Below are 18,673 nucleotides of genomic sequence, written 5' to 3' on the forward strand. Positions count from 1 at the left end.
ATCACTAAACTTTCAAAGCTTAACCAAATAAACCAGGCTTTCATTAACAATCATTATCTATCTTTTCATCTAAGGCAAAGCCGTCCTCAAAATTTGCATAAACTTCCAAACATCCTCAAACCTCGTGTATAGCGGCACAGGCGCCACACGAATAACACCAGGCTTCCTCTTGTCACAAATCACAGCATTCTCTTCCAACGCCGCACTAACATTATCCAACAGCCCATCCTTCAACAACACACTAAGCTGCGTTCCCCTCTGCAGCGGATCCCTCGGTGTAATAATGCGGAACAGCTCAGCGTCTGACGACTCGGCCAAGATCTGATCAAGCAGATACTCCGCATAGGCTGTTAGCACCAAAGCCTTGGAGCGCAGGTCGTGCATGGTTGTTTTGTTAAACACTGATAATGCGCCGGAGAGACTGGCGAGGTCGATGGCGGACGGGTTGGAGAGCTGGAAGCCGCCTGCGCCGGAGGTGGGGATGAAGTTGTTGTCCATGTTGAAGCGCACGCTCTTGTCGCCGCCGTACCAGCCCATGAGACGCGGGCGGTACGTGGCTTTGCCGGTGGCATCGTTGAGCTCGACTTTGCCGTGGCGCTCGTGGACGTAAGCACCTGCGATGGAGCCGGGGCCTGCGTTGATGTACTTGTACGTGCACCAGCAAGCGAAATCAACGTTCCAGTCGTGGAGCTTGAGTTCGACGTTTCCAGCGGCGTGGGCGAGGTCCCAACCAACGACAATGCCCTTTGCTTGAGCGTACGCTGTAATGCGGGGAATGTCGAAGAGTTGACCGGAGTAGTACTGAATACCGGGGAGTAAAAGAAGAGCCGTATCCTCAGCATGCTCATCAATAGTCGAAAGAATCAAATCAGTTGTGATGATATGATCCTCATTAGGATGAATCTTAACCATGCTCTTCTCCGGATCAAGACCGTGCCAAACAACTTGACTCTCAATAGCATAGTGATCACTAGGGAACGGCTTCCACTCCAAAATAACCTTGTGTCTCTTCTCATTCGGCTTATAAAAGCTCGCCATGAGGAGATGCAGGTTCGCTGTGAGAGTGTTCATGATGACAATCTCGTGGGGAGAAGCACCGACGAGGTCTGCCGACTTGATGGCGCAGTCCTCAGCGAGGTCTTGCCATGCTGGAAGCGGTGAGTTGCCGAGGGCGCTGAAGTGTCCGTTCACACCGATAGAAGCCCATGTCTCGAGTTGAGCGTTGAGATATTCTCGAACAGCTTTCGGTTGAGCGCCGAGAGAGTTGCCGACGAAGTAGAGACATTGTTGATCATCATCAGCTGAGCCGTTGGTATGGCCGTTGGTATGGCCGTTGCTGTGACCATTTGTGCCATTGGCTGCGCCAGCTAAAACAATTAGTCTAGATCTTCATTGAGAGAAAAGGCGTACTCACGAAGTGAACCGTCGAGGGCTTTCTTCTTGAGGGACTTCTTGGTAGGCAGGACAAACTCATCCCGAAGATGGCTTAGCTTATCCTGCGAGTCCAAATGGCGGGCAAAGTCGAGAGAATTAGCATCGCTGGGAAACTTGGCGGCAGCACCGCTCCTCAGACGCTCGACAAATCCAGAAAGCTCCATTGTGTGTAATTCAAATTATAATAAGAAAAGAAAGTGATGTAATGATTATGAACTGATGTGATTGAACTCGTATGATCCGTTTGTGAGTGGGATTGCGAAATCACTTTATGTTCCGTGAAGCCTCCACCAATTTTTAGCGGAAGCACGGAAGTTGGTTGGTCCATCCGCACATCCGCATCCCGACATCCGCGTAGTGGACGTCATTATCCATTTTAGATATAGCGACAAACAGCGATTGGTCACGCGGGCACAACACGGATCGGATGAGACTTTATTTTCACGGAGACCGGAGACGGAGGTCAAGTACACGGAAGACGGAAGTAGGAAAAACAAGAAATAACCCATGGGCTTTACAATTGTATTTTAGACTGATGCTCTTCTGAACAATTGAGATTATACATCTTCTCTACCAATTCCATCAAGCTTCTCTGCATTTATCTATTTTTAAAAAAGAATTAAAGTTCAATATGTCGCCACACGCTGTTACGTACCAACTCCCGCGCATCAAGCTCACGGCCGAACTAAAAGAGTTCGCCGTGACAAGCAACGCTTTCCTCCCTGAGCACAGTCCCCTCAAACAATTACCCGATTCTTACTATGAGCCGTGGGAGCTTGTTATTCAGCATCTCCCTGCTCTGATCAAGTATTTTGATATAAGACGTGCTGTTGATACTCTTCCGGTTCTGTCGACGGAGAGGTTAAGGTCTGAGGCGGAGTGGAGGAGGGCGTATTCGATCTTGGCGTTCTTGACGCATGCTTATGTTTGGGGTGGAGAGAAGCCTGCGCAGGTAAGCTAAGCTACTGATATTTTAATTCGATGTGGATGTTGACGGTGTTAGATTCTACCCCCACAAATCACTGTTCCGTTCCTTGCTGTCTCAAAACATCTCGAACTCCCTCCCGTTCTCTCATACGCCGCTGCAAACCTATGGAACTTCTCCAGTTCAAGCAATGACTTCACTGATCTCGACCACCTCGACACCCTACACACCTTCACCGGCACAGAGTCAGAAAAATGGTTCCTCCTCATCAGCGTAGCCATGGAAGCTCGCGCCGGAACCATCATCCCTAAAATGATGGAAGCGCTCGAAGCCGTCAAGACACGAGACTACGACGTTATAATCTCTGCTCTCGAACAACTCAAGTCTTGCATCGACAGTGTCGGTGTTTTGCTAGAGCGCATGTATGAGAAGTGCGATCCTATGACGTTCTACTACAAGATCAGACCGTTCTTGGCGGGGAGCAAAAACATGGAAGCAGCTGGTCTGCCAAAAGGTGTTTTCTACGATGAAGGTGACGGAAAAGGCGAGTGGCGCCATCTCCGCGGTGGAAGTAACGGCCAAAGCTCCCTGATCCAATTCTTCGATGTTGTTCTCGGCGTAGAGCACATAACCAGCGGTAACAACACCGAGAAAGCCGGCGAGAGGAGCTATCACGACATAGTAAAAGACTACATGCCGGGTCCTCACCGCCGGTTCCTGACACACGTCGCTCGCAAGGGCAGTATCCGCGAACTAGCCTCCCAAACACCCAGCAGTCCCGCGCAAGAACGTCTTCAGGCTGCATTCACAGCAGCGACAGAGGCGCTCACGGTGTTTAGGAACAAGCACATCCAGATTGTGACGCGGTATATCATTCTGCCTGCGAGGAGCGGGAGGAAGGATGGGCCGCAGAACCTGGCGAGTAGTTCGTCGAAAAAGAATGGGGAGGAGTTGACGGGGACGGGGGGCACAACGCTGGTGCCGTTTCTGAAGCAGTCGAGGAATGAGACTAGTGAGGCTGGGCGGTTGGAGTAATCAATGATGGATTGTTTGTGATTATAGAGCATAGCGATAGATGAGCGCGAAAAGCGCATGTGTTTCTTTGAACGAATACATTTTATGAACATCCACTGTACACTGCAAGTCGCGTTTGATGCCCGCTTCAATTGAACACATCCACTCAAATGGACGCAACGGCTCACTGACATTTACTGAAAGAGCCTCACTTCTTTGGCAGTCTCAATCTCTTCTAGAAAAATTCCATGCGCCAAGGCCGTAGAATTGTCTTCCGCGTGCCGTCGGACTGCTCTTGGCATCCACATCTCCAACACCAAGCCCCAACGATCACCAAACGTCAATTACCGACCATGGGGGTAACTGTCACCCTCTTATTGCCGAGCTCCACGACCATGTCCCTGGAGTTGGGTCTATCATTACCCGTAACTCCAATCCTGACCGACAATTCCCGTGCCTGAGCGTTGTTGAGCCCCATCCAAACCCCGTCAATTAATTAACAGTCGAAAACTCTGTTCCTCGGAACCCCCATCCAGCCTCCTTACTCCGTTCTCCAGACGTTTATTCCCCAATGACAAGACCCCCCACGCGTTTCCCCACGGGCAGGAATTTTAATGCTGCTGCCTTGCGAGTCAGTCGATTTTCAGCAGTAATTCCGGGTGTGTTTACTGGAAAAGCATTCGGGCCTTTTTTTACTGGTATTGTCGGGGTTTGCACGGGCTTTGGGTTGGCTAATTCCCCTCACTTGATTGTGGTTTTTTGCGGAGTCTCCGCATTCTCTCCAACGTTGCAATGTTTGGAGGCGCGTGAGGACAGAATTGTGAGATGGGCTGTTTTGCTGGAGTAGTCACCACGACGCCCTATTAATTCTTGAGTCTTTAATAGTAGTTATGCCACTTATCACTATATTGGTGAATTACCTCTACCTTTTCTGTATCATTTTAAATTTCTGTGTAGATTTGTCGCCGTCTCCCTAACTCCCATCTCTATCTGCCATTTCTGTCGCCCTTCCGTCCCCCTCTCCAAAAAGCAAAGATCTTCACCACCACTCCACCATCAAAACCATTGGGGCCCTTGCGCACCCATCCAGTGACACTCAAATTTGCAACACCCAGCACCGGTTCAGAAAATCCTGCCTCAAGCGAGGGTGACTGTCAACCTCTGGGGAACCCGTGATAGTCGCCTAATCAGGCTTAACCTACGCGGATAAACCCTTACCTCTTCCCCATATTCTCCATACTCTCAGAACTCTTCTCCGCGCTACACCATACTTGCTGCTCGATGATGTAACGGGTTGTCACAACAGCCGGTATTTTGCCAGCGCCTGTTTCATTTCTTAAAAAGGGTTCATCATGCCCAGCTAGGTCAGTTCTTCTCCAGGTGTTGTCGCTTTGCGTGAGACTGGTAGCTCACTGTTGTTTTACCATACAGATAACCCACCCAAGTCTTGATCAAATCACCATCATCATGGCGGATCAAGCAAAGCCAGACGACCACGTCGCCTCGGCCAAACTCAGCGTCGAGTCGCACCCCGAATCCCGCGCCGCAGCCGCCTTCGCCATGGACTCTCAGCACCGGCAAGCCGTCGAGAAGTCGATGAAGCGCAAGCTCGACACGCGCTGCGCCCTGTTCGTGCTCATCTACATCATGAACTACCTCGACCGCAACAACATGGCCGCCGCTCGTCTAAAGGGTCTGCAAGAGGACTTGAACCTGAGTTACAACCAGTATGCGACGTGCTTGAGTATCTTGTACGTCGGGTATATCCTCATGCAGGTACCCTCCAACATGTTCATCAACCGCATCCAGCGCCCGTCGCTGTATATTTCTGCGGCGATGCTGCTGTGGGGTCTTATCTCGACGCTGTCGGGTAGTGTTCACAACTTCGCTGGCATGGTCTGCATTCGATTCTTTCTCGGCTTCGTCGAAGCTGCTTTTCTGCCCGGTGCTCTTCTGATTCTGTCGAAATGGTACACGCGACGCGAATTGACCAAGCGCAATGCCATCCTGTTCTGCGGCAACCTCATCTCCAACGCCTTCTCCGCGCTCGTCGGCGCAGGTGTCTTGTCCAACATGCAGGGCGTCCTGGGCCACGCAGCATGGCGATGGCTGTTCTGGATCGAAGGCGCTATTACCATGAGCATTGCCATCTCCGCTGCGTTTATTCTTCCCGATCTACCTCATAACTCGCGGGGCTTTACGGAGGAGGAGCGACAGGTTGCGCAGCTTCGTATGATTGAGGATGTCGGCGAGGCAGACGAGGATTCTTCTGAGGAGAGCGCTTTCTACGGTCTTAAGCTTGCGGTCAAGGATCTCAAGATCTACATCATGATGTTGACCTTTACTGCTTATGTCGTTGGTCTGTCGTTCAATGCTTTCTTCGTAAGTCAATTGATGTCCATCGCATGCGCGTCGCTAACAATTGAACAGCCCAGTTTGACAGAGACTCTTGGCTTCGGATACGTGCCTACTCTTTTGATGAGCGCTCCTCCGTGGGTGTTTTCTTGTATTGTGTCGGTCATCAACGCCTGGCACTCGGATAGAACCCAAGAAAAGGTCAGTCACAGCTCTCAATCGCGTCGCATCAATTGTACTGATATTAAACAGTTCTGGCACATTGTCGGCCCAATCGGTATCGGCACGACAGGCTTCATCATCAGCATGGCGACCGAGAACGTCGCAGCGCGCTACCTCGCCCTGTTCCTCCAAGCAGCATCCTACGCAGGCTTCATCGTCTTCTACTCGTGGATCAGCTCCTCCTTCCCCCGACCCCCCGCCAAGCGCGCCGTGGCCATCGCCATGATCAACGCCTTCAGCCAGCTCGGCAACGTCGCGGGCTCGTACGTCTGGGACCTGAAAGAGAACGGGTACCGCAAGAGCTACGGAATCGTGCTCTCCATGTTTGGCGTCACAGTGGTTGGATGCTACATCTTCCGGCTGGTGCTGATCGACCTCAACAAAAAGCTCGAGAGGGGAGAGGCCAATGCTTGGGAGACGCGCCAGGATGTGGCTGCGCATACGGCGGCCGTCGAGGTCATGGACAGCCCCGACGAAGCTCTGAGGATGAAGCGGGATTTCCGATACCTTATTTAAAGCGGCGACGTCTAGTTCTGGGCATGCATGCATGCATCAAGGGTTATATTAGACCTACTGTAAATAAGACAAGTTTTTATGATGCTCTCCATGTCCAATTGAATGTTGTTTGGGTGATATTCTCAACAAGTGGCTTCATGTGCCTTGACCTTTGTGCAACCCCTCTTTTACAACATTTTCCGTTTCTGTGTCAGTCGGTGTGATAAGCATTACATGAACAATTACACCAGCAAAAATTGATGACTCTGGCATTAATGATACGCGATAAGCATTACTCAGTATTATCTATCCCTCTATCGCAGTCCAGTCAGCATTGGTGATGCTAACTCATCATCAGCGATTTCATTCTAGGGTAGCTTTCTGTCGGACCGGGATAAGGCAATTTAATCGTCTGACACAGAACACGTTGACGCGTTACTTTTCACTCCCGCTGTGCTCAGCCAATCCAACAGGGTTGTTTCCTTTGGAACTAAACTGAATGGGGAGCGGTGAAGCCGGCCGTTCTGCGGGGTCGTTGATGCGCTCTAAGCAAGGAAGAGGGAGAGCTTGAGACGGGAGAATGACGCTCGATTTATCCACTCTCAACTCCATCCGAGTCTATTCTCGGTGGTATTTGGCAAGATATAAGATTCAATTATGGATCAATGATGAAAGAATCCGGTTACTGAATCAGTTGCTGTCGCAATTGACTGTTGTTGTTTCCAGAGGCGTTGGCAGCAGAGGCTATTCACCCCGCCTCGTCGTATGTATGTATGTCCACGTCTCACCACTCAAAAGTCTAAATACAAAGCCAATTGGTCCAAAAAAACATTCAAGCGTGGGTTCATGCGTCCCACCGAGACTTGTCCTCTGCCTAACTAAGCATGTGCTCACCCAACAGACTTTCTTACCCCTCGACGCGTCTTTTCAACACGGTTGCAGCGACAATGGAGGGGCTTGCAGGGAATCTGGAGCTTCAGACAACCCATTGAGAGTATCATAGTGGATACTCTTCTCTTTGTAATCGCCGATGCCCCTCGTTTTTCTGTTCCCTAGCTCAAGAAGCACTGCATGGTCTCTCTGCTTCCATGACATCACTGGACCCATCCCCTCCATTACAGCTCAGCTCTTTGGGCTTGCTGCTTTTATTTCGGACCACGCCATGATCTGAGTAGACACACAATGCCGTACAAATAGTCTAGCATCCTCCCCTTCCCATTTCCCCTCTTCATTCTCTACCCCTCCATCTCTCTTCTTTTTTTTTTTTAAATACCCAAAACAACAACCTTCTCAACCGTCAACATGGTTCAGCAAATCCCCAAGGCCAACCACATCCTCGACCTCCTCAGCCTCAAGGGCAAGGTCGTCGTCGTCACCGGCGCCTCCGGACCCCGCGGCATGGGCATCGAGGCTGCCCGTGGTGCTGCTGAGATGGGCGCCGACGTCGCCATCACCTACGCTTCCCGCAAGGAGGGCGCCGAGAAGAATGTCGAGGAGCTCACCAAGGAGTACGGCGTCAAGGCCAAGGCCTACAAGCTCAACGCTGCCGACTACAACGACGTTGAGCGATTTGTCGGAGAGGTTGTCAAGGACTTTGGCAAGATTGACGGTTTCGTCGCCAAGTAAGTCTCCCATTCTATAGATACTGGGTCAATTGAACTCGTGCTAACATGTGCAGCGCTGGTGCTACCGCCAACGCTGGTGTCATCGACGGCTCTGCTGCCGACTGGGACCACGTTATCCAGATCGACCTCAACGGCACCGCCTACTGCGCCAAGGCCGTTGGCGCTCTCTTCAAGAAGCAGGGCCACGGCTCCTTCGTCATCACCTCCTCCATGTCCGGCCACATCGCCAACTACCCTCAAGAGCAGACCTCTTACAACGTCGCCAAGGCTGGCTGCATCCACATGGCGCGATCTCTCGCCAACGAGTGGCGCGACTTTGCCCGTGTCAACAGCATCTCCCCCGGATACATCGACACTGGCCTCTCCGACTTCATCGACGCCGAGACCCAGGAGCTCTGGAGGAGCATGATCCCCATGGGCCGCAACGGCGATGCCAAGGAGCTCAAGGCTGCCTATGTCTACTTCTTGTCTGATGCTAGCACTTACACTACTGGCTCTGACCTTGTCATTGACGGTGGATACACTTGCCGATAAATGGCTCATGGTCTTAATGATGTTGACGATACCAAACAAACATAGTAAAAGTAAATAAATATAATGAATGACACAATCATCAATCCACTGTGGATCTGTTCCTGGCGTGCATGTGCTTGCAGTAGCGAGTTGCGGCCTTATCAGATGGCGCTAGAAAATTCACCGACCAGAAAAAACCCACTTGACACTTCACGATGCCTGCTAGTCTAGTCGATCATGGCTGTCATCTCGATGACTACATCGCAATTGATGTGAATTCTCTGTTATATTTCTCACATCGAGTCATTACTATACTAATGTTACACTTGGGTATCTCCATCGCTTGCAAAACTGACTGACCCATATGTTTTACTATCTTTTGTCGTCGACGTTGTCCCAACTTTTGTCGTCGATGAAGCCGTCGTACAGGTATTTGCCGTCAAAAGTCCACCTTCATCATTCAGTTCAATGGCCTGCGAGTCCCCCACCTCAATAGCCGCAAGCGATCGATCGACGAATATTTTTCTGTTCTTGTGCTTTGTCTCTATACCCTTCCTTGCTCTTATTCGCGATGTTATATGTCTCACCAGATGCCGAATGTGCGGCATGCAAGCGACCATGACGCCGACGGAAATCTCCACGTTTGACCAGATGACGGCTGATTGTGCGTGGTCGACTGGTTGATACATTAGCTCGTGGTCTGGACAGTTAATTGAAAGTAAAAAGTATCTACCTGTTAAATCCTCTGAGAGTAGAAAAGCCACAAGTTCGCGAACTCGAATCGCAGCGACAATCGTAAGACTATGTATGCCGTCAGCCAAGATATTAACTCAGTACGCGATTTGAATCCCACTCACAATATCCCAACACTGAACATGCTAATGACACCGAGTTTCTTCCTGAGCTTCAATCCCATCCCCCAGAGCTGCGTCATGGGCAGAATGAGCATCCAGATATCCAGCAGCAGATTCATTCCCGCAAGCGGCAGAGTGAAATTAGTGAACCCCGTCAGAATAAGATGGCCCTTCTTCTGCTGCCACCCATTCCAGAACAGCGAAAATGGCTGGGTTTGGAAGAAGACGAAGATGAAAAATCCTACCCAGATAAGAGCGTTGAAGACCATGGTACACTTGACCACAATCCTGAACTTGTGGTCAGGGAAGATCCGTAGGAAGAAGCACAAGATTGCTGCTTTGACGAGGACTAGTGCGGTCAAGTACAAAACTTCGATGACGATGAACAACTGGGGAGCCAATGTCAGTTCCGTTATTATGATTCAGAGCGAGCATCAGTCTAACCTTAAAAATCAGTATGATCTGACTATCGCTTATAAACCACATGTCAAGGCCAAGTCCCAATGCAAGCACTGAAAAGTCCCAAGTTAACAAACTGGATTGAGGATGGGGGAAGAAAAAGCAAGGCTTACTGATCTGCAGCACGATATAATACGGAATCGTAACTGCCTATTACTGTAAGCACTTGTCCAGTCACAGCAGCCCAAGTAAATGACTTACAACGGATAGAGTCGTCAGCGTATCGTCAATCCCCCATGTTAGGCCAAGCCGAAATTTAGTTACTATCCTCAAGGCGAAGAAGACGAGTGCAAATACAAAGACGATAGTACTGTTTAATCGATACTCGTTTGTATTGTTGGTCGGCGGGATCCCGCATGCAGCCGACGACTCTTTGATGAAGTCTTTAACATATTAGCATGCCCAGCAAAACAAACCCTTCTTCTCGAACCACGTACCCATAGTCTGTCTCATGGAGCACTTCGTCATCAAGCAAACACCCATCGCTTTGGAAAAGGGCTTGCTACTACACATCGCCTCCTGTCCCATCTGCGCATATTCCTTCTGGCTCAGAAGCTCGGTTAGGCAGTCGACCTAAGTACTCGTCAGTGGCATAGTCATCAAGTCGAACATCCGTAGCACTAACAGCACATTTCAGCGCGTCTGTGAGTATAGAATCAAGAGATTGAGCCGCCATTGTATCGTACAGCAGGCATAACGTCCCCAGAATGAGAAACCGCCTGCTGACTGTCATGGTGAAATGAGGTCGCCAAAACGGAGAACAAAGGACGGGGGGAGGATAGCACAGTGTTTTAACCATGCTGTGAAACCCGGGATACTTTGTGGCACTCCGGCAGTGGCTGCAGATTTGCATTAGGTTGCCCAACCCTGCATGCATCTGCTGCTGTGAAACGTATGACAAGTACAACCATCCAGGCTGTTGGGTCTAGAGGAATTACGGAGATTCCGATAGGGTCTTGCCGAATACCTGGTTGGCTTCCGTTATGCTAAGACATTGAAGTTGGTGGAAGCATTACGCTAGGGCTGAAGTTGAGAATGGGTTGCATTCCCGAGCGCCTCACATTTTAGGTTTGATCAGGAACCGTCATGACAGACCATATATTCGCCACTAATTTTTCTCTTCTTATAAGTTGGTAGCTGTGATTTACTAGATTCATCTTAGACACTCGTCATATTTCTTGCTGGTCGTAGAGGTGACAGTCTTCAGCCTCACGGAGCTAAGAACAATAGTCTCTATGTTTGCCACAGGTGGTGTAACCAACCCACAGACTTTCCTGGGGACGATCGTCGCTATATGATTGGTTCCCAGTACCACGGAAAGCAAGCCAAAGTGGAAATGGAATTCGGGAATGATCGAGTCAATCTCCGTATGGAATCGGATCTCCCACTACGATCTGACAATAGGCGATCTTATCCGCATTCTGTTTAGAGACTTGTTATTGATGTTGTCCCCAGCCACAGCTATTGTCAGGACCAACAAGTCCCTTGGCTAACGGCCTTGTACGACTCTGGAATGGCATAAGAGTTGTTTGCCTGCCCAAGACCTCGTGCCCAGGAACTAACAGCTATTGTCGACGCCACGGCGCGGGGGCAACATCACTAAGGCGATATGATCAGTCGTATACCGGTAGAGAGGCAGACCACAAAACTACCCAACTTAATCGTCGGTCCCGAAGAATTCGATCTTGACGATTGGCTAACAGCACTTGTTGGTTTGAGTGCTTAGATGTCCAGACTCAAATAAGAAACGTGAATCGGGGGTAACGCCCGTTGGAAAATCAGGCACGTATGGCGAAGCCACCGGGACCCTGGCATAGGTTGTATCGTTCCAGACCTCCAGCCAGACCAGCGCCGAAAGCAACTCACGTAAGCGTGCTTGTGACCATCAAAAATGTCAACAAGATGTTGTCCTCCGCATATTTTCCCGAGCCGTTCCTCGGGATACTAGCCGTCAGTTCGTTTCAGATTTGGTTGGTGGCCACTTGCTCTCACTCAAGAAGCCGCAGAATGAAGAAGCTTTTGGACTGTTGTAACGGAACAACGCTGGTGGTCTGTGGCATATCCACATAGGAAAGAAAATAGACCGTGTGAGTTTATGATTCAGAAAATGGAGATAAGTGAGTTTTTCTGGACGCGGCAATCATAATAAGATTTGGATTAAATATCCACCAATCAATAAGGACAGACTTAGCCTTGGTCTCAATATTATAAAGTAGATAGTAAATACCATACTTATTATTATTCAAGGAGTAAGTATTATATTGAATATCTATATTATTGCTCTAAAGATTAAGTTTATAAATACAGTATAAATATGCCTGCTGATGACTACCCTAGACTAATCCAACTACTTTTAATAAGACTTAAATAGTTAATTATATGGTTCTCAATCACATAAGACTGTTCTAGCAACAAGTGAATATCTGCATGCTCCGAATCTGAGATGTCAGAGGCCAAGCATATGGTTATGGTATGGAGAAATTTCCTTTGGCTTTAACATGTCAAAAAGCCAGGTACGATCTACTCTACATCAGGAGTCTCTCTCATACACGCATTATAGCTGTTAAGACCCAGCATCAAGACAGCCAGCAACATGCCTTCTTACTGTTAAATCTTAATTAAGAACGACATACTGGAAGTCCAGTTGTTGAAGTGCTTATAAAGGGTTATTCGTTTATAAAAACTATTCACCCAAGTATAATAAATACTATGAGGCGCTGAGTGACAGTTTCATCTTATTTTCACAGCTTAATGCGCTACAGCTTACCCAACTGTGCTTAATTGTAGCTGCCTTGTCGACTCAATTACATTCGTTCTTATCCCAATCTCATTGGATCTTATTAAAAATGCCTCCGCCGTATTGTAGTCGAGTTCAGAATAGAGGTTTGGTAAAACACTGATGGGTTTGGTTAACAAGAAGCAATTACTCATCCATCCAAGCATAATTTATCACTCACGGAATAGTATCAAATTACATCATTCAACATCAGTCAACTCGAACCTCCCTCACAAAGTCTAACGACATAGTCTCAAGTGATGAGCAAACAAACCAAGTAATTTCATGACCAAAAAGCTGGCTCGTATAGCCATATTTATGGTTCGGCCGAGTTGTCGGATGGAGCCTCGGCTTCTCATATTCCGCTTATCCGCATTGGCCGTGGTGAGGACGGAGAATACGAGCGCTAACCTCAGCAAAGTCAAGCCTCATTCGTCACTCTACGGTGGACCGCCGCACATGAAACCATCCCCTGTCGATCGCAGTTCTCGTTGGTTCTGGAGACTCGAGAGAACAATTTGAATCTCCTCGGATTGTAGTGGCTCTGGTGAAATGATGAAATGCAGGAACTTCTGCAACACGGGGAAGATGGTGGTGAGCAGAAGAGAAAAGGAGGTGGAGACTTGGCAACTCAATTGGGAATGTCACATCAGCATCCATGGGCCGCACGAGACATGGTCACTTTGAGGAATACGGTTTTTGAGTTCAAAGTTGTTTGCTATACGGCGGGACGAATCCCATTCAGTGCTTTACTGTAATTTCGCCTGTGTAAAAATAGCCAGATTAAAATACAAGAAGGTTACGAGCCGGGCATTGACAGCTCAAGCTTGGACAATGCACCTCGACAGCCTTACCTTGCCTCCAGCTGACGGTAAAAAAGCACGGTATCTGAAGAAGTTCAATTCAATCCGTGTATCCCCTTTTCCGTAACCCGTATTGCCGATATACTCGATCACACCAGAGATCTTCACTGCAGTCTGCAGCCCTCATTTAGCCTTAGACTCAAGACTTCGTATTTATGAATTAGTTGCATAAAAATTAAGCAACTTGACGTCAACGATTAGATAAAAAAGCCTCATCAACAGAATATCCAAGATCTTGGAACCAGCGGACTCTCAATATCTTGGATTTGATCCGCTTTGACCGTTATAAAAACGGTCCATTTTTATCCTTGATTTTCTTTTATTGCTAGAAACTGAGGATATACCCGATCGATTGTCTTCGATTCCCGCATTCCTGTCGGGCAACGGTTCGGCTCCGCTTGTCGCGTGGAGCCAAGCAATTGCCAAAGTTTTTGTCCTCGGCAACAAACTCCGAACCTTGACAAAGACAAGGCCTGGCCATGGTACGATGTTGACAATTACTACCCTGAAGCTTAATAAGATTTCTGCTGTAAATTCAATTCGGTGATGGCGTTATTCGAAATGCCGCCCGCTAGAAGCAGACAGAATTAATCTGCCGAATGGTTGCATCTGCGCCAGACCAAACTGGAATAATTTCATTTGAAGGTTCTACGCCAATGATTGCCGGCGTTTATGTACGTAGAGATTGTCATTTCACAATTGAACAACTCACCTCACTTGTATGCAAGCGCCAGCCGAGTGATACAGTACGTGAATGCAGGAACAGGGATGCACAGACTCCAATGGGCATTGTCGGTAATAAGAAAATACCGTATTGGACGGTGAGATGAGTGCCTCATTGTCGACATGCTTGCTTACTCGATGGAAAAGGAGTTCCCAACAGCCAAGCAAGGATAGCAATCGTAACTTTCCCGCCATTCTCTCGGCATCGTCTTGTCATCAACCGACTATGATTACCAAACCAGGATTAAACGGAACTCGCCTCGAAATGCTACCTTGATCATCCAGAGTGGATTTGCCTGATGCTACCCATAACCAACACCAACACCAACAAACATCAACAAAAGACATCGTTTGGCTGACATACTTCTAAACAGCACCTTCTCCACTGTATTTTATGCAACAAGCCTTTCATAATCCAACGAGTTCTGCTGGCCAACCTCGAGATTCAGTGCGAGATTTTTAGTGCAGGGTGGGGAGATAAGCAGCGATTTACAGGGAACCTTTTTCTCGTGTATGTAGGGGCGTGTCAAGCACGCCAAGGGCAGCGTTTCTGTATACGAGAGCCCCACGAATCAACCAGAAGACGAAAGACACTTGGCCAGGCAACATGGTAGGGGCCGCAGATCGCAAAAAAGTTCCCCCCTCCATAAGCAAATTGATAGGTAAGGAGTCAAGGGAGTACCGGCACAACAGACCACTGAGACAGCACTACAGCCCGCGTCAGATCATAAACAGCCAAGTACAGAGCTAACGCAGGTGTGGTCAACGTTACCCCGCAGGTCGACTCCAGTGACACAGAAATTTACGGGTAATACGGTTCCTGTGCCTGAAAGGTAGTAACCAAGCGGCGTGCTTTGATTAACTCTATCTAAAAAAAAAAAAACGGCGAAACGCCCTGGTAGCCTATCGGACCTCGAGCGGCTCAACAACCGTTTTCTGCACCGTGCACCAACCGTAATAGACGAACACGATGGCCGAGAGATTGCTCCGTCACATCCGAACTGTTCATACGGTCGCAGTCCAACATCGTGATCTTGAACATGGATGATTTTTTATGGATCCTTGTGAGCCGCCCGCAGAAAGGTCCACCGCACGCACGCTGCAAGTTTACCCAACCTTTTCTTGCTCATATTACATCACGTTACCGGGATGAACTATGGAGAAAAGCCCGTATTTTCTGGCCTTACATGCGCAGTTGGGCCGATAGGACACGAGGGAGCCAAGCATGTACAGATGATAAGATTCTGGGGTGTTGTGAAGGGGGGGAAAGACCATGCATCGAGTATAAGAGTCTTGAGTGTTTCCCCCAGAAATTTGTTTCCGGCTTTCTTCACCCACCTTTCGTTTAACCAACCGCTTCACTCGTTTATAGCATTCGTTAAACAAATCTATCAAGATGCGAGGTCTCGTTATTCTCAGTGCGGCCGTTGGCCTGGCTAATGCTGCCGCTGTCGAGGTGCCCAACAAGAGGCACTACCCTGTTCCCGGACAGGAGGAGTATCCCGCTGTCCCTGATACCGAGTATACTCCCCCGACGCCTGGAAACGGTGCCTACCCTCCTCCCGCCGTCGAGAAGCCCTCCAAGCCCGCCAACGAGTACCCTCCTCCCAAGGCTACTGAGCCCAGCAACGGTGGTGCCTATCCTCCCCCTCCGGTCAACACCAAGCCTACTGGCGAGTACCCTCCTCCTGAGCACACCAAGCCAGTGACTCCTCCTGAGGAGACTCAGCCTACTGGAGAGTATCCTCCCCCCGAGGAGACCAAGCCTACCCCTCCTGAGGAGACCAAGCCCACTGGTGAATACCCTCCTCCCGAGGAGACAAAGCCTACTCCTCCTGAAGAGACCAAGCCCACTGGCGAGTATCCCCCTCCTGAGGAGACCAAGCCTACTCCCCCCGAGGAGACTAAGCCTACCGGCGAGTATCCTCCTCCTGAGCACACCAAGCCTACTGGCGAGTACCCTCCTCCTGAGCACACCAAGCCCGTGACTCCTCCTGAGGAGACTCAGCCTACTGGCGTCTACCCTCCCCCCGAGGAGACCACTGGTGTCTATCCTCCCCCCGAGGAGACCACTGATGTCTACCCTCCTCCTTCCGAGACCCAGCCCGAGGAGCACAGCTCAACCGAGACTCCTTACCTGCCTCCCACCGAGACTCTTCCTTCTGTGGAGAGCTCGACTGAGACTCCTTACCAGCCTCCTACCGACACTCTCCCTGCTGAGGGCACCTCAACTGAGACTGGTTACCTGCCTCCCACTTACACGAAGCCTTCCTACACTAAGCCAACCTACACCAAGCCTTCGTACACCAAGCCTGGCTACCCCCAGACCTCTCAGTGGACCACCTCAACCATCTACACCACTCAGGTTCAGACCGTCACCAAGTGTCCTCCTGAGGTCACCAACTGCCCTGTTGGCCCTCACGTCACCACCGTGACTATCCCCATCTCGACCACCATCTGCCCTGTGACCGAGGAGCATCCTTCTTCCGTCTACCCTCCCCACGAGGAGACCACCAAGTTGACCACCTCAACCATCTACACCACCAAGGTGCACACTGTCACCAAGTGCCCTCCTGAGGTCACTGACTGCCCCGAGAAGCCTCACGTCACCACTGAGACCATCCCCGTCTCTACCACAGTCTGCCCCGTGACCGAGACTCACGTCGCTCCTCCTCCTGCCCACGAGACAACCACTAAGCTGACCACCTCAACTGTCTACACCACCAAGGTCCACACTGTCACCAAGTGTCCTCCTGAGGTTCCCAACTGCCCTGAGAAGCCCCATGTCACCACCGAGACCTACGCCGTCTCTACCACCGTCTGCCCTGTGACTGAGACCCACGTTGTCCCTGTTCCTCCCAAGGAGACTCAGCCCATCGTTGTTCCTCCTCCTCACCCCGGTAACGGAACCTGGACTCCTCCCAAGCCTCAGCCTCCTAAGGAGTCTCACCCTAGCTACCCTCAGCCTCCTGCTCCTCAGCCCCCCAAGGAGACTCACCCTGCTCAGCCTCCTGCCCCTCAACCTCCCAAGGAGACATACCCCGCTCCCCCCAAGGAGACTCAGCCTGGCGTCACTCCTCCCAAGGAGACTCACCCCGCTCAACCTCCTGCTCCTCAACCCCCCAAGGAGACCCAGCCCGGTGTCACTCCTCCCAAGGAGACTCAGCCTGCCCAGCCTCCCGCTCCTCAGCCTCCCAAGGAGTCTCACCCTAGCTACCCTCAGCCTCCTGCTCCCAGCAAGCCTGCCGAGACTGCTCCCGTTGTCCCTGCTCCTAGCACTCCTGCTGAGACCTACCCTGCTCCTCCCGCTACCACTCCCACCCAGGTCACTGCCGGTGCTGGACGTGTCGGAGGTAGCGTCGGAGCTGCTCTCTTTGCGGCTGGTTTTGTCGCCTTCTTCCTGTAAATAATTTGACTGCTCATGCGGAGCAACGAGTATATGACGGTTTGGAGATATATACGCTGCATAGTACATGCACCTATTACCTGCACCTATTACATTCTATTAGATAATTTCTTAGATTAATATACTTCCGGGCATGAAGCCAAGTAAAGTGTTTACTGTATGATCATGTGATTTCGCTTCTCAACATTCGGAGTACGACTGGGGTCAAAGATCTCGTATGAGCATGATGAAGGATTGGTACTTTAGGCTAGAGTTACTTAAGCAATTCCGTGTCCGACTGTATTCCTCATAGCACCACTGAATCGGCTCCAACGACTTGAGTGACTTCCACCGTCGTCCACCTCACCGAAAAGTCTCTGCAGATCGGTTGGGCTTTGGAGTTCCGTCTTGTTCCCCCAGCCGGATACTTTATTAATCTTGCATGCCAATATGACAGTTGGAACAGAGACGACAGCGGTTACACTAACTGTTTGATCAAGTCAACATTGGTTCCTAACTTCGTTTAGATGTGAGTCTCACAAAGGATGGGGAAAGGCCACCACCCTTGATACTTGGTATTGCCACATTCATAGGGAAAACTGGAAATAACGAGGCGACAAGAGATGAAGGAAATGAGTATGCTGTTGGGCTGTCGCGCTGAGTCGTTGGCTCGAAATCTTTTAAACTCGGCTTCTTTTATGCTCACTAGTTTATGGCGCAGATCAAACAGTAAGTTAATCTGTTATGCGCATCCGTCAGTTGCCGAGAGAGCCTTTTAATTGGAGTCAAGTAGCCTCACAGAGTCATGTGCCTTCTCTACTTCTGCTATCGAACTTTCTAGATCGTGCTTGGAGCCTGATGGTGTATGGGGACCATATTACTGAAGTTTGCGATTCGCGGCGTAAACTCGCGATGTCTGTTTCTAGACCATAGTTTGGTCACTAGGAGTGAGCTCAGTATCCGTTCACTTGGAATATGGCGTAGCTTCTCCAAAAGGGTAGTTTCAGAAGAAACGATGTGATGTGGATTT

At 49.8% G+C, this 18,673-nt stretch overlaps 6 protein-coding genes across 6 annotated transcripts; 4 read left to right on the plus strand and 2 right to left on the minus strand.

Moving 5' to 3' along the window:
* Positions 1-36: 36 nt before the first annotated feature.
* On the minus strand, positions 37-1,655 carry FOBCDRAFT_32762 (pyridoxal phosphate-dependent transferase). Its single transcript, XM_031178001.3, has 2 exons — positions 1,415-1,655; positions 37-1,367 (listed from the first exon to the last, which is right to left on the minus strand). Exons 1-2 carry the CDS (start codon positions 1,596-1,598, stop codon positions 70-72), a joined length of 1,482 nt encoding a protein of 493 aa, XP_031043888.2. The 5' UTR covers positions 1,599-1,655; the 3' UTR covers positions 37-69.
* Positions 1,656-1,999: 344 nt separating this feature from the next.
* FOBCDRAFT_160149 (Indoleamine 2,3-dioxygenase) lies at positions 2,000-3,467 on the plus strand. The gene is made up of 2 exons (XM_031178000.3): positions 2,000-2,386; positions 2,438-3,467. The coding sequence occupies exons 1-2, from the start codon at positions 2,066-2,068 to the stop codon at positions 3,392-3,394; spliced, it is 1,278 nt and encodes a 425-aa protein (XP_031043887.2). The 5' UTR covers positions 2,000-2,065; the 3' UTR covers positions 3,395-3,467.
* Positions 3,468-4,620: 1,153 nt separating this feature from the next.
* FOBCDRAFT_32772 (major facilitator superfamily domain-containing protein) lies at positions 4,621-6,534 on the plus strand. Its single transcript, XM_031177998.3, has 4 exons — positions 4,621-4,737; positions 4,805-5,755; positions 5,804-5,929; positions 5,981-6,534. Exons 2-4 carry the CDS (start codon positions 4,841-4,843, stop codon positions 6,464-6,466), a joined length of 1,527 nt encoding a protein of 508 aa, XP_031043885.1. The 5' UTR covers positions 4,621-4,737; positions 4,805-4,840; the 3' UTR covers positions 6,467-6,534.
* A 1,101-nt stretch (positions 6,535-7,635) lies between these two features.
* FOBCDRAFT_160153 (uncharacterized protein) lies at positions 7,636-8,680 on the plus strand. Its single transcript, XM_054704370.2, has 2 exons — positions 7,636-8,067; positions 8,124-8,680. Exons 1-2 carry the CDS (start codon positions 7,748-7,750, stop codon positions 8,602-8,604), a joined length of 801 nt encoding a protein of 266 aa, XP_054560345.2. The 5' UTR covers positions 7,636-7,747; the 3' UTR covers positions 8,605-8,680.
* Positions 8,681-8,903: 223 nt separating this feature from the next.
* Positions 8,904-10,629, minus strand: FOBCDRAFT_318912 (uncharacterized protein; the record flags this gene model as incomplete). The annotated part of the gene is made up of 8 exons (XM_054704371.2): positions 8,904-9,259; positions 9,317-9,384; positions 9,441-9,826; positions 9,882-9,949; positions 10,010-10,046; positions 10,098-10,279; positions 10,334-10,469; positions 10,522-10,629. 8 exons carry the CDS (start codon positions 10,627-10,629, stop codon positions 8,904-8,906), a joined length of 1,341 nt encoding a protein of 446 aa, XP_054560346.2.
* Positions 10,630-15,383: 4,754 nt separating this feature from the next.
* Positions 15,384-17,812, plus strand: FOBCDRAFT_222192 (uncharacterized protein). The gene is made up of 3 exons (XM_059609600.1): positions 15,384-15,925; positions 16,205-17,224; positions 17,483-17,812. The coding sequence occupies exons 1-3, from the start codon at positions 15,655-15,657 to the stop codon at positions 17,662-17,664; spliced, it is 1,473 nt and encodes a 490-aa protein (XP_059464775.1). The 5' UTR covers positions 15,384-15,654; the 3' UTR covers positions 17,665-17,812.
* Positions 17,813-18,673: the final 861 nt, after the last annotated feature.

Source organism: Fusarium oxysporum, chromosome IV, assembly GCF_013085055.1.
Source record: "Fusarium oxysporum Fo47 chromosome IV, complete sequence".
In the NCBI taxonomy this organism is placed as follows: domain Eukaryota; kingdom Fungi; phylum Ascomycota; class Sordariomycetes; order Hypocreales; family Nectriaceae; genus Fusarium; species Fusarium oxysporum.